This window comes from Neofelis nebulosa, chromosome 2 (genome assembly GCF_028018385.1).
Source record: "Neofelis nebulosa isolate mNeoNeb1 chromosome 2, mNeoNeb1.pri, whole genome shotgun sequence".
In the NCBI taxonomy this organism is placed as follows: domain Eukaryota; kingdom Metazoa; phylum Chordata; class Mammalia; order Carnivora; family Felidae; genus Neofelis; species Neofelis nebulosa.
Window position 1 is genome coordinate 40,706,129 of NC_080783.1, and position 13,032 is coordinate 40,719,160.

At 43.8% G+C, this 13,032-nt stretch overlaps 1 protein-coding gene across 1 annotated transcript; it reads right to left on the reverse strand.

The window, feature by feature from the left end:
• Positions 1 to 1,740: 1,740 nt before the first annotated feature.
• On the reverse strand, positions 1,741 to 6,182 carry LOC131490357 (uncharacterized). Its single transcript, XM_058692647.1, is given in 6 exon segments — positions 1,741 to 2,881; positions 2,987 to 3,145; positions 3,148 to 3,243; positions 3,246 to 4,214; positions 4,217 to 5,384; positions 5,508 to 6,182. Coding segments are annotated over 6 exon segments (4,164 nt in total). The 3' UTR covers positions 1,741 to 1,784.
• Between the last annotated feature and the right edge of the window lie 6,850 nt (positions 6,183 to 13,032).

Below are 13,032 nucleotides of genomic sequence, written 5' to 3' on the forward strand. Positions count from 1 at the left end.
TTGGGTCCTAAGGACCATCAGTTGGATCGTGTTAACTCAGTCTTTGATAAAGGCAACTAGTTTATTAATAATATAAGGCCCGAAGGTGAGGAGGAGAAGGAGGAGTATAAGGGGCCCAGCTAGAGCAGAAAGCAGGGTGGCTAGCCATGGGGACTGATTGAACCAAGACTCAAACCAGCCTTGTTGTTGTTCTCGTTCACGCTTCCATTTGGCCAGGCCTTCTCTAACTTTAGCCATGGACTCTCGGACTACTCCGGTGTGGTCAGCATAAAAACAACATTCTTCTCTTAAGTCTGCACATAAATCTCCTTGTTGGAGGAAGACTAGATCTAGCCCCCTTCGGTTCTGTAGGACTACTTCAGAAAGGGAAGTTAGGGATTTTTTGAGGTGCGAGATTGAGTCCTCAAGTCTGGCTATATCCTCATCAATGGCTGCCCTTAGGCTGTTGAACCCCCAGTGCTGGATGGCTAGTGATGAGATCCCCATTCCTGGCCCTATAGTACTGAGGCCAAATAAGGTGGCCAAGGTTATGGCCGTAAAGGGTTCCCCTTTTGTTCTTATTGACTCTCTTGCTTCTGTCCCTTCTGTCCACAGATCATATACAACATTTTCTTGGTGGTAAATAACCTTTGGAAACACTAATACCATGATGCAATATTCTGTTGACGAATTAAAGACATTCCTGCTAACACATTGGGTGAGCCCTGTCTTAGAACAAACCCACCAACCGTCAGGAGCTGGAATTATCCATTTAGATTCATTTATAGAGTAATTAGTCGGGGCACAAAGTGGATATGGCTAGAGGGGACCTTTCCTATACAAGTCCCATTGCCAGTGACCACTTGCAGTGTGAGGCCGGGGCCCTTTCGATTCCACTTGCAAGCTGCTGGCGACTCTTCTCCTGATTGTGAAAAAGGGGCAGCTAGACTGATGGCTTCGTAGAAGGGGGGTTTTATATCATAACATAGCCAGCAGGCCCTTGTTGCTTCAGGGTCTGACCGGTTTAAGGCCTCATACGCTGCTGTTAGCAATTTCCATAGGGAGTCTATGCTTTCTGGGTTCTGATTTTCTTGGATAGCTTGTGCTTTTACTACTGGGGTAAGGATGGGGGTCCTGCTGGAGGGAGTAGTGGAGATCTTCCTGGGGATAGGCTTATCTGTTTTTTTTCCCCAATACCTGATTTGGCCCCACCGGTTGTACAAGAGGGGAGACTTTTAATTTTATTTGAATGGCAGTCCCAAAGAGGGGATATTGATATAAGTAGAGTCCCCAAGTGAGTCCTGAGACCCACCGCCTGTCCTTTTTCCCCTCCTCTGTAAATCTTACACGAATAAGGTTACAGTTTTCATCATACCTGGTGCGGGTACATGGTTGGACATAAGACATTTCAATAAATTGGGGTTTTACTTTCCACTTCCATTCCCCATCATTGGAGGTGACACAACTCCAGGCTGCGCAGTAGAGGGTTTCAATCCCTCCACATGTGTGCCTCATCGCCCCCGTCCTAAATCCCGAACATGCATAAAATCCATTTCTACTTATTGACACCCTCCTAAGCGGTTGCCTCCATTTACCTCCTTCCATTTCTTCTAATGGACTAACTTTTTCTAAATTAAAATATAAATATGGCCACCAGGTATTTAATGGGGCAGTTCCTAGGGTTTTGTTGTATATTTCATGAGTCTCTAAGTTAGTAATTTCCCATGTCAAATTATAGGGCGTGTGGGGGTTTGGATTTACAGACAGAATTTGCAGAACAATCAAGAGGAGGGCAAGTACCATAGTTAAGGCTCAGTCCGTTGGCGGCGTAGGGTCAATTTTAAAGCATTGTCCTTAGTCCGATCAACAGTCCAGGTTGTCTTTGAAGGTCCGATGAGGTCTGAGAACGGGTCCACTGGTTTGGCGTGGGCGAAATGGATCCAGGTGGCGATTCCGTCTACTTTGATGGCAGTAGGTGTTGTCAGGATGACCTGAAAGGGTCCTTTCCACCTGGGCTCCAGAGTTCCCTGCCGATGACGTTTGACGAGGACCCAATCCCCTGGCCGGAATTGATGTGGAATAGGCGGGGGTCCAGTCTCATAGAGTTCCTTTAATTTGGGCCATACATCTTCATGGACCCTCTGCAAGGCTTGTAGGGAGAACAAGAGTTCAAGACTATTATCGTTCTCAGCTTTGACAAGGTTATCTTTTAGGTTAGGGATGATGGGGGGTGGTCTACCATGTATTATTTCATAGGGTGTGAGTCCCAGTTTGTATGGGGAATTACGCACCCTGAACAGAGTGTAGGGGAGAAGGACCACCCAATTAGCGCCAGTCTCCATGGTCAATTTGGTTAGGGTCTCCTTTAATGTTCTGTTCATTCTCTCTACCTGTCCTGAGCTTTGGGGTCAGTATGCACAATGTAATTTCCAATCAGCCCCAAGTATGGAAGCCAGTCCCTGACTTACCTTAGAGACGAATGCAGGTCCATTGTCTGACCCTATCATTACTGGAAAACCATACCTGGGCAGGATTTCTTCCAGGATCTTTTTGGCTACAATCTGCGCCATTTCATTCTTGGTTGTAAAGGTTTCAGTCCATCCTGAAAAGGTATCTACAAAAACTAGCAAATACTTATATCCATATTTTCCTGGTTTTACCTCAGTGAAATCTACTTCCCATTAGGTCCCCGGTCTGCTCCCTCTTTGTCTTACCCCTGTTGTCTGAGGATTGCTACTCGCATCGTTGAGTTGGCACACTGTACATTTAGTGACTACTTGATCGACCTTATCAGAGACATTTCTGATTTTTAGTCCAGTCTGTCTCAGGAAGTCCAACATTCGCCAGGAACCTAAGTGGGTGCTGCAATGGATCCGCTCTAGAACTTGCCATCCTAGTTTATCTGGGAGTATAATGCTGCTTTTGGAGTCTCTCCACCAGCCATCTTTGATTTGGGTCATAGGAAGTTTACTCATCCATTGAATGTCGCTTTCTGAATACTCAGGGCTGGGGGGCAATTCCCGGGGTCCAGGGTCTGGCAGCTGTAGGGTCAGCAATTGCGCCGGGGGCCGAGCTATGTTTTTTGCAGTCTGATCGGCCAAATTGTTGCCCCGGGAAACTGGGTCGGTTGTCTTCTGGTGTCCTGGGCAATGCACAATCGCTAGCTTTTGGGTTCCCATAAGGCTGCTAGCAGGGCTAGAATCTCTTCTTTATTTTTGATGTCTTTCCCTTCAGCTGTGAGGAGCCCCCGTTCTCTGTATATCACCCATGTACATGAGCGGTGGTAAAGGCATATTGGCTATCAGTGTACATGGTTAGCTTGTGGTCTCTTCCTAATTTTAGGGCCTGGGTTAAGGCTATTAGTTCAGCCTTCTGGGCTGAGGTTCCGGGAGGTAGGGCTTCTGCCCAAACGACCTCGGTTTCTGAAGTTACGGCCGCCCCCGCATAACTTTGTGCCTGGTGAACGAAGCTGCTTCCATCGGTGAACCAGATGGCGTCCGCATCCGATAATGGTTGGTCCTGCAAGTCCTCCCGGACCCCATAAACTTGAGCCAGTATGTCGGCACAGTCATGAAGTGGGGTTCCCATGTCTGGGTCTGGCAGCAGTGATGCTGGGTTCAGGGCCGTTATGGGGGTGAAGATGACCCTGAGGGGGTTCAACAGCAGTCCCTGGTAATGAGTGAGTCGAGCATTGCTCAGCCATCGGTCAGGTGGCTGCTTGAGGATGCCCTCGATGGCATGCGGGGTGGTGACTTGTAGCTCTTGACCCATGGTCAGCTTATCAGCGTCCTTTACCATTAGGGCAGTGGCTGCAATCATCCAGAGACAGGGTGGCCATCCAGTGGCCACTGGATCTAGCTTTTTAGACAGATAGGCTACTGGCCTGCGCCAAGGGCCCAAATGCTGGGTTAGCACCGCCTTAGCTATGCCTCAGTTTTCATCTACATATAGGTGGAAGGGTTTGGAGACATAGGGGAGTCCCAGGTCCGGTGCTGATAGCAGAGCAGTTTTAATTTGTTGGAAGGCCTGTTCGGCTTCTTCCGTCCAACTAAAGGGCTGTTTATCTTTTGTTGCCTGGTATAAAGGTTTTGCTAATTCAGCAAACGCTGGTATCCATAGTCTGCAGAACCCAGCCAACCCTAGGAATTCCCTCACCTGTCGTGGTGTCTGCGGTCTGGGAATACAAAGGACAGTCTCCTTCCAGGCATCCGTTAGCCAGCGTTGCTCCCCTCTCAGTAACCCAGGTAAGTTACCTCTGACTTGCAGATCTGAGCCTTCTTTGCTCAGGCGCGGTAGCCTAAGGTTCCCAGAGTTCGCAGGAGACCTTTGGTTCCCTGGATGCAGGCTTCGGGCGTCTTGGCAGCTATTAAGAGATCATCAACATACTGTAGGAGAGTTATATTAGGGTGTTGTTGTCTGTACTCACTTAAATCTTCGTGTAGAGCCTCATCGAACAGGGTCGGAGAGTTTTTGAATCCTTGTGGCAGTCTGGTCCAAGTGAGCTGGCCATTTATGCCCCTGTCTGGATCTGTCCACTCGAATGCAAATAGCTCTTGACTTTTAGGCGCTAGTGGTAGGCTGAAAAAAGCATCTTTTAGATCCAGAACAGTATACCATTGTTTTTCTGGGCTGAGGGCGCTCAGGAGAGTATAGGGGTTAGGAATGGTTGGATGTATGTCCATCACCCGCTTATTGACTTCTCCCAGGTCCTGCACTGGTCTGTATTCCCCGCTGTTGGGTTTGCACATGGGCAGCAGGGGGGTATTCCATGCTGAGTGGCAGGTGTGTAGGACCCCAAAGTCAAGGAGGCGGCGGATATGCGGTGTGATGCCATTTTTGGCTTCCGCGGGCATAGGGTATTGGCGCATGTGGACGGGGTCCGTCCCGGGCTTGACCTCTATAAATAGGGCTGGGTGATGTTTTGCTAGCCCCATACCACCCGTTTCTGCCCACGCATCTGGGAAGCATTGAAGCCAGGGCTCGATGCCCTGATCCAGAGGAGTGGGTTCCTGATGGAGCCTATATTCATCTTCTAGTTTCACAGTGAGTACAGATATGGGTTGGTTGTAGAAGTCAGTCACTGTGGGTCCCCCCGGTTGGAAATGAATTTGGGCCCCCATTTTGGTAAGCAAATCCCTCCCCAACAGGGGGCAGGGGCTGTCGGGAATGACCAGGAAGGAGTGGGTTACCTTCCCAGTTCCTAAGTCCACAGTCCTCTGAGTTGTCCAGGGGTACTTCTTTATTCCAGTGGCCCCTTGTACCCAGGATGATTTTTCAGATACTTTTCCATGGGGCTTGACCAGAACTGAGTGCTGTGCCCCGGTATCAACTAGGAACTGGACCGGGGTCCCCTCCACTTGGAATGTTACCCTAGGTTCAGGGAGGGGATCCGAACCCCGTCCTCCCTATTCTGTATCTTGGGTAAACAGTATGGGGGCTATTTTAGGCTCCCATTGTCCTTGGCTGGGGCGGGGTTGTTTCTTCTTGGGGCATTCTCGTATCCAATGGCCTTTTTCTTTACAATAGGCGCATTGATCTTTATCTAAGTGCTGCCTGGGAGAGCGTGTTGTTTGAGTGCCTTCTGGGGGTGGCTGTTCTTTCTGGACTATAGCGGCCAGGACTTTAGTCATTTTCTCTGTGGCCTTGATCTGTCTCTCTTCTGGGGCGTCCCTGTTGTTGTAGACCCGTTGTGCCATACGGAGCAGATCCTGGATCTGTTTACCTTCTAAATCCTCTAGCCTTTGGAGTTTTTTCTTAATGTCAGGAGCTGCTTGATTTACAAAGGACATAACGACAGCAGCCTGGTTCTCAGGGACTTCTGGATCCATGGGGGTAAACTGCCTAAAGGCTTCCATTAATCTCTCTAAGTAAGCAGCTGGACTCTCTGCCTTTCCCTGTAGGACCAAATATACCTTAGCCAAATTGGTGGGTTTGCGAGCTGCAGCCCGGAGACCCGCCATCAGAGTCTGGTGATAAATGAGTAGCCTTCCCCTACCTTCTGCCGTGTTGTAGTCCCATTCATCCTGTGGAGGTCTGGTTAGGGGGAAAGCTACATTAATGAGGTCAGGGTTAGATGTCGGCTGACCGTCGTCTCCGGGAACCAGCTTTCTTGCTTCTAATTGGATCCTCTCTCGCTCCTCTGTAGTGAACAGGATGCGGAGGAGCTGCTGACAGTCGTCCCAGGTGGGCTGGTGGGTGAACATGACACTGTCTAAAAGAGCTATTAGGTCTTTAGGGTTATCAGAGAATCAAGCATTCTGTGTTTTCCAGTTGTAAAGGTCACTGGTGGAAAAGGGCCAATACTGGAGTCGGGGGTTAGCTGTTTCATTGGGGCATCCTATTTCCTGCAGGGGTAGGGCCACAGTGGAGTCGGGGAGGCGAGGGTTTGGCTCACACTGGGTGCGCCCGTGGGTTCAGCCGACTGGCCCCTCGCGGTTGGTTTCGTTTTCAATGGGGCCCGGCGCAGCTGCTGCCTCCCATCCCCCTGGTTCCGGCGCAGCTGCCACTTCCCATCCTCCCGGTTCCCCTGGGGGGGCAACTAGCGGGGCGACTGGTGGGGCGGCTGCTGCGTGCAGGGCCTGGGGTACGAGGGGAGGGGGATGATAGGGCGGACACTCAAAGCAACTGTGTCCTTTGGAGAGGTAACAGATAATCATAGTCAGTGGGCATCCTTATATAACTATGCACATTTTTACATACACCTTTTTATCTGTATTTGGTTCTGAAAGGAAATATGTATACATATTTTGCATAAAATATTATTCATATATTTCTGAACTTTGTTTCTTTCATTTCACATACCTTTGAGATCTTTCTATGACAGCATATGTAGATATGCTTTATAATTTTAAAAACTTCATTGTCATCTGTGGTAGACTAAATTATTGATCTCAATTTTTAACTCTCCTCTGATAGTATTTTACATCCACATCCTTGCTCTGGCCTCATGGTGGATGAAATGTACTCTCCAGTCTCGACTGTGGGCTTGACCCTTCAACTTGCTTTGGCCAATGGCATGGTAGTGCATAGGATAAAAGCAGTCTTGCAAAGCATTTTTGTGGTCGTGCTTACTCCAATATGTTATTACCATTTTTTTAACGTTTATTTATTTTTTTGAGACAGAGAGAGACAGAGCATGAACAGGGGAGGAGCAGAGAGAGAGGGAGACACAGAATCCGAAACAGGCTCCAGGCTCTGAGCTGTCAGCACAGAGCCCGACGCGGGGCTCGAACTCACGGACCGTAAGATCATGACCTGAGCCGAAGTCGGCCGCTTAACCAACTGAGCCACCCAGGCGCCCCTGTTATTACCATTTTGACAATAAGAGAAAACCTCAGGGAGCCACTGCTTCTTCTGCCTGATCCCAATGTGACACACGTGAAGTAGACCCACAGTTGAAGTGTATCCCCTTATCAACACCAAATCTCCTAATACAGGCAAACTCAGGTCTGTTAGGGTGAAATAAATGCTTGTTTTTGCATTTCACATAGAACTTTGTGTTTGCTCTAATGTAATAACAAATAATATATATTCCTTAATATATGGTAGTATATTTATTTTATCATTCTATTGTTAGGCATATATGTTGTCTACCATTAATCATAAACCATAATGCGAGTAACACATATATAGTTGTACACGTGTGGACCTGTATTTATTTGTTAAGGATTTTTATTTTCAATTAGTAGAACTTCCTGTAGCTCCCATAAGTAGAAAGGAATTTGTGAGAAGTTTATTGAAGGCCAATACCATACTCACTTGACAGTTACAACTTAAATACAAGTAATAGAGGTTAAAGTCTGGGATTGTGATGCCTCCAGCTTTGGTTTTCTTTTTCAACATTACTTTGGCTACTTGGGGTCTTTTGTGGTTCCATACAAGTTTTAGAATTACTTGTTCTAGCTCTTTGAAGAATGCTCGCACTATTTTGATTGGGATTGCATTGAAAGTGTAGATTGCTTTGGACAGTACTGACATTTTACCAATATTCATTCTTCCAATCCATGAACATAGAATGTTTTTCCATTTCTTTGTGTCTTTCAATTTGTTTCATAAGATTTCTGTAGTTTTCAGCGTACAAAGCTATAATCATCAAGACAGTATGGTACTACAAAAATAGACACATAGACAAATGGAATAGAATAGAGAACCCAGAAATGGACCCACAAGTATGTGGCCAACTAATCTTCGACAAAGCAGGAAAGAGTATCCAATGGGAAAAAAAGACATTCTCTTTAGCAAATGGTGCTGGGAAAACTGGACAGCAACATGCAGAAGAATGAAACTGGACCACTTTCTTACACCATACACAAAAATAAATTCAAAATGGATGAAAGACCTAAATGTGAGATGGAAACCATCAAAATGCTAGAAGAGAAAACAGGCAACAACCTCTTTGACCTGAGCCACAGGTCAAAACTACATCAAAACTACAATGAGATACCACTTTACACCGGTCACAACTGAGGAAACAACAGATGTTGGCAGGGATGTGGACAAAGGGAAACCCCTCTTGTACTGTTGGTGGGAATGCAAACTTGTGCAGCCTCTCTGGAAAACAGTGTGGAGGTTCCTCAAAAAATTAAAAATAGAACTACCCCATGACCCAGGAATAGCATTACTAGGAATTTACCTGAAGGATACAGGTGTGCTGATTCATAGGGGCACTTGTACCCCAATGTTTATAGCAGTGCTTTCAACAATAGCCAAATTATGGTAAGAGCCCAAATGTCCATCAAGTGATGAATGGGTTGAGAAGATGTGATATATATATGTATATATATACATATATATATACATACATATATATATATGAAGGAATTATACTATATATGTATAATTAATCTGATTATATATAACGGAATACTGTGCATCAGTGAAAAAGAATGAAATCTTGCCATTTGCAACAATGTGGATTGAACAGGAGGGTATTAAACAAACTAAGTCAGAGAAAGACAGTTATCACATGATATCACTTATAGGTGGAATTTGAGAAGCTTAACAGATTTTCATAGGGGAAGGGAAGGAAAAATAAGATAAAAACAGAGAGGGAGAGCAAACTGAAGGTTGATGGGGGTGGGCATAATGGGTGACAGGCATTAAGGAGGACATTTGTTGGTATGAGCACTGGGTGTTATATGTAAGTGATGAATCACTGGATTCTACCCCTAAAGGCAAGACTACATGGTATGTTAACTGAAAAAAAAAAAAAAAAAAAAGTGTGTTGAAGGCTCATGAAGTCAATCGGCTGCTTGGAGGGAAAGCATCAATTAACGCAGTTCCAGAACAAGAACTAGAACAAAAAATATATTGGAAAGAAAACTTTGGCAAGACCAATAAATCTCTGACACCTCTCCATTTTTCCCTGTGCTAAAGATTCATTTCCTGTAGGGAACATCTAATTGACTTATCTTGGATAGAGACTGTCTCAAAGTGGAAGAAATCACAATGTAGTCAGGGGAATTGGAAAATGGTCAGCCATTTCTTTCTTTTTTACCTTCTACCCTCCAAACAAAACAAAACAAAACAAACAAAAAACCCAACAACAACAAAGGATCATTGTAGTTGCTTTGTTCTATGTCTACACTGGTAAAATGAAACTGTGTTTCCAGAACCCCTTTCCTTGTGCAAGACTTGTAAAAATGAAGCAAGGATCCATGTATCAGATGCCTAGTATCTTTTTTATGTTATTGCTTATCTGTTAGCGTACCTAATGTATTGAGAAAGAGTCTAGACCAACCAGCTACCACCAGATCTACTAATTCAACCTCTGCAAACCTGGGCTAAGTGTGCTTCAGCTCTGTGGCAAAGGATGCCAGCTTCTTTTTCAGGTTAATCATGGCATGTCATGGTGGTAAAGGAGAGACACAGATGCTAGTTTTTCACCCTATGTTTCAGCTGATTTCAGCTATCCTCATAGAAGGTCCCAGTTTATGTAAGTTTTAGTAAGTTTCAGTTGACATATATAGGGTCTTTGCTCTTCTGGCAACCATCTCTTCTGACTGTTGGTCAGATTGATCTGTAGTGACATCAGGATTAATACTAGACTCAGAGCCAATAGCCCCACAAACTCGTCTATCAGCTCCCACAATTACGTAAAATCTGATTCCTACAATAATTGTTTCATTCTTTGTCATTTATAGCAGTTATACTTCTCTGATTGAATCCCTGCTGGTACACCAAAAACTGCAATAAAATTCTTTTTTTTTTTTTTTTTTTTTTTTAATTTTTGGGACAGAGAGAGACAGAGCATGAACGGGGGAGGGGCAGAGAGAGAGGGAGACACAGAATCAGAAACAGGCTCCAGGCTCCGAGCCATCGGCCCAGAGCCTGACGCAGGGCTCGAACTCACGGACCGCAAGATCGTGACCTGGCTGAAGTCGGACATTTAACCGACTGCGCCACCCAGGCGCCCCAGAATTCTTGAGAGCATTTATTAAAATGGAATTGATAAGTGAAAAGTTTAGTTTTATTTTTACAGATACAGCCAAAATATCTTCTCAAAATGCCGTAACCAAATACAAAATTAAAACCTTTATTAGTAGAGTTTTGGGGAAAAAAATAGTAGAATTTCATTCACTACCACTATTATGCACTGATATGGATAAGTAATTATTGCTGGTTAGTTAGTTTTCTAGAGTTCCCTGATTCCTATCAGTATAAGTTTTTAACTTTTTTTACATTGAGGAATAAGGAATTTTAAAAAAGACAATATTTTATTGTCTTCAATTAGAGTTTATTATTGCTTTTAAAAGAAAATTTCTTTAAAAAGATTTTCCCTATTACAAAGGTATAAAATATTCCCAGCAGCCTGAATAATATTTTGATATGTAATTTAGGTCATTTATTTCTTTGCTGATGACTTTCTAATCATGCTTAAAATATCAACAAACTCTTTATCATGCCATAGAGAGGTCTACATTATATCAACCCTACTTATTCATCTTATACTAGGCCTTCCTCAGTTGTACACTGACTTTCTCTTGGTCTTTTAGCATTCTAAGTTATTTTCTTACTCATTTTTATTGGTGTAAAATGATCCAGAGTATTTGTCTTTATATCTTAATTGTTATTGTACCTAAAATGTGTCCAATTTAAAAAATTCCTGGGGCGCCTGGGTGGCGCAGTCGGTTAAGCGTCCGACTTCAGCCAGGTCACGATCTCGCGGTCCGTGAGTTTGAGCCCCGCGTCAGGCTCTGGGCTGACGGCTCGGAGCCTGGAGCCTGTTTCCGATTCTGTGTCTCCCTCTCTCTCTGCCCCTCCCCCGTTCATGCTCTGTCTCTCTCTGTCCCAAAAATAAATAAAAAACGTTGGAAAAAAAATAATAAAATAAAAAAAATAAAATAAAAAATTCCAGGGATTTTCTTGTAGTTTCTCTTGCTAAGTCTACTGTTGGCATTATTTGATCCCTGTTCAGGGACATTTGGTTTCTACTTCAAATGATAGATTTAGATATGAAAATAAGGATAGGAATAATGGTTTCTGTTATAACTGCTGCCATCATTGTTCAGCTCACCCACTGTTGAACATTCTGGTTTTATAAGCCAGAAAATATCCTCGTTGGCTGTCAATATATTTTGCCCCTGGGAAACAACCATACATTAGCTATTGACATTCATGTTACCTTAAAAAAAAAAAAAGATTAAAAAAGAGAATTGAATCTCCAATTATTTTAACTACTATTGGCCCTCATGTCTTTTTTTTTTTTAATTTTTTTTAATGTTTATTTATTTTTGAGACAGAGAGGGACAGAGCATGAACGGGGGAGGGTCAGAGAGAGGGAGACACAGAATCTGAAACAGGCTCCAGGCTCTGAGAGAGCCCGACACGGGGCTCGAACTCACAGACTGCGAGATCATGACCTGAGCCGAAGTCGGCCGTCCAACCAACTGAGCCACCCAGGCGCCCCAAACCTCATGTCTTTCAAGTGGTAGACCCATTCATGCCAGTGCTTTTCTTTTGTCTTGTACCTCATCACAGAGCACCCTGATGGGACTGTTAAAATAAGAGGTAAGGATCAGTGCAAGGAGTGCATTATGGAAATTGTTGCAAAAACCTGATGAGGATGTATTGAGGTGAGTCAAGCAAGGGAGGGAAAGTCAACAATGTTGCCATTCGTGATTAGAATGTGTAATTGAGGTTAATCTTTATGGAAGAGCTCTAAAAATCTGTTTGTAGAACACATTTCAAACTTGTCCCACCAATGAGCAAGGAAGCTGGGGTATTAATCCATTAACTCCTGTGTCCTCATTTTTTGAGAGTGATTCCTGAGAATGCGGATTCACCAACTATTCTGGCCTGTTCTAAGCCCCACTTGAAGTGGCTTCTAGGGCCACAGAAGCACAAGTACTTAGGAAACTATGGGTTTAGGTAGGAATGGTCTCTCAAGCAGCAGGTGCCATCTGAGATAAAATATGGAGATAGAGTCATCATCATAAAATATATCCATGATGCAAATTAGTAACATTCAGAACTTTAATTCATTTTTGTTTAGTGTCTTAGATCATGTGATTAAAACCTGGGCTTTTACTAGTCAATTCACTTTTAGGTTTTGTATTGTATTTTACATGTGAATATTAGAGAACATTGCCATATATGACTAAAATAGCTAGTATTTTTCTACCAACCTAACAGTTTTATTTAAAATATGTATCTATGTGTACATATATATGTGTATTTATATATATATATATATATATATATATATATATATATATATATATATGAATAATATATTTTAGAGAGAGATAGAGCACAGGTGGGGCAGAGGGAGAGAGAGAGAATCTTAAGCAGGCTCCACGTCCAGTGCAGAGCCCAACGTGGGGCTTGATCTCACAACCACGAGATCATGACCTGGGCAGAAATCAAGAGTCAATCTCTGAACTGACTGAGCCACCCAGGTGCTCTAAAATATATTTTATGGGTTGTAAGATTTTAGTGAATATTTCAAATACAACCTTAATCAAAGTTAGAACATAAACATAGGTAACAAAGAACATATAAAAGTTACAAACACTTATAGTTTTGTTTTTATTCAAATAAATTAAGTTTGAA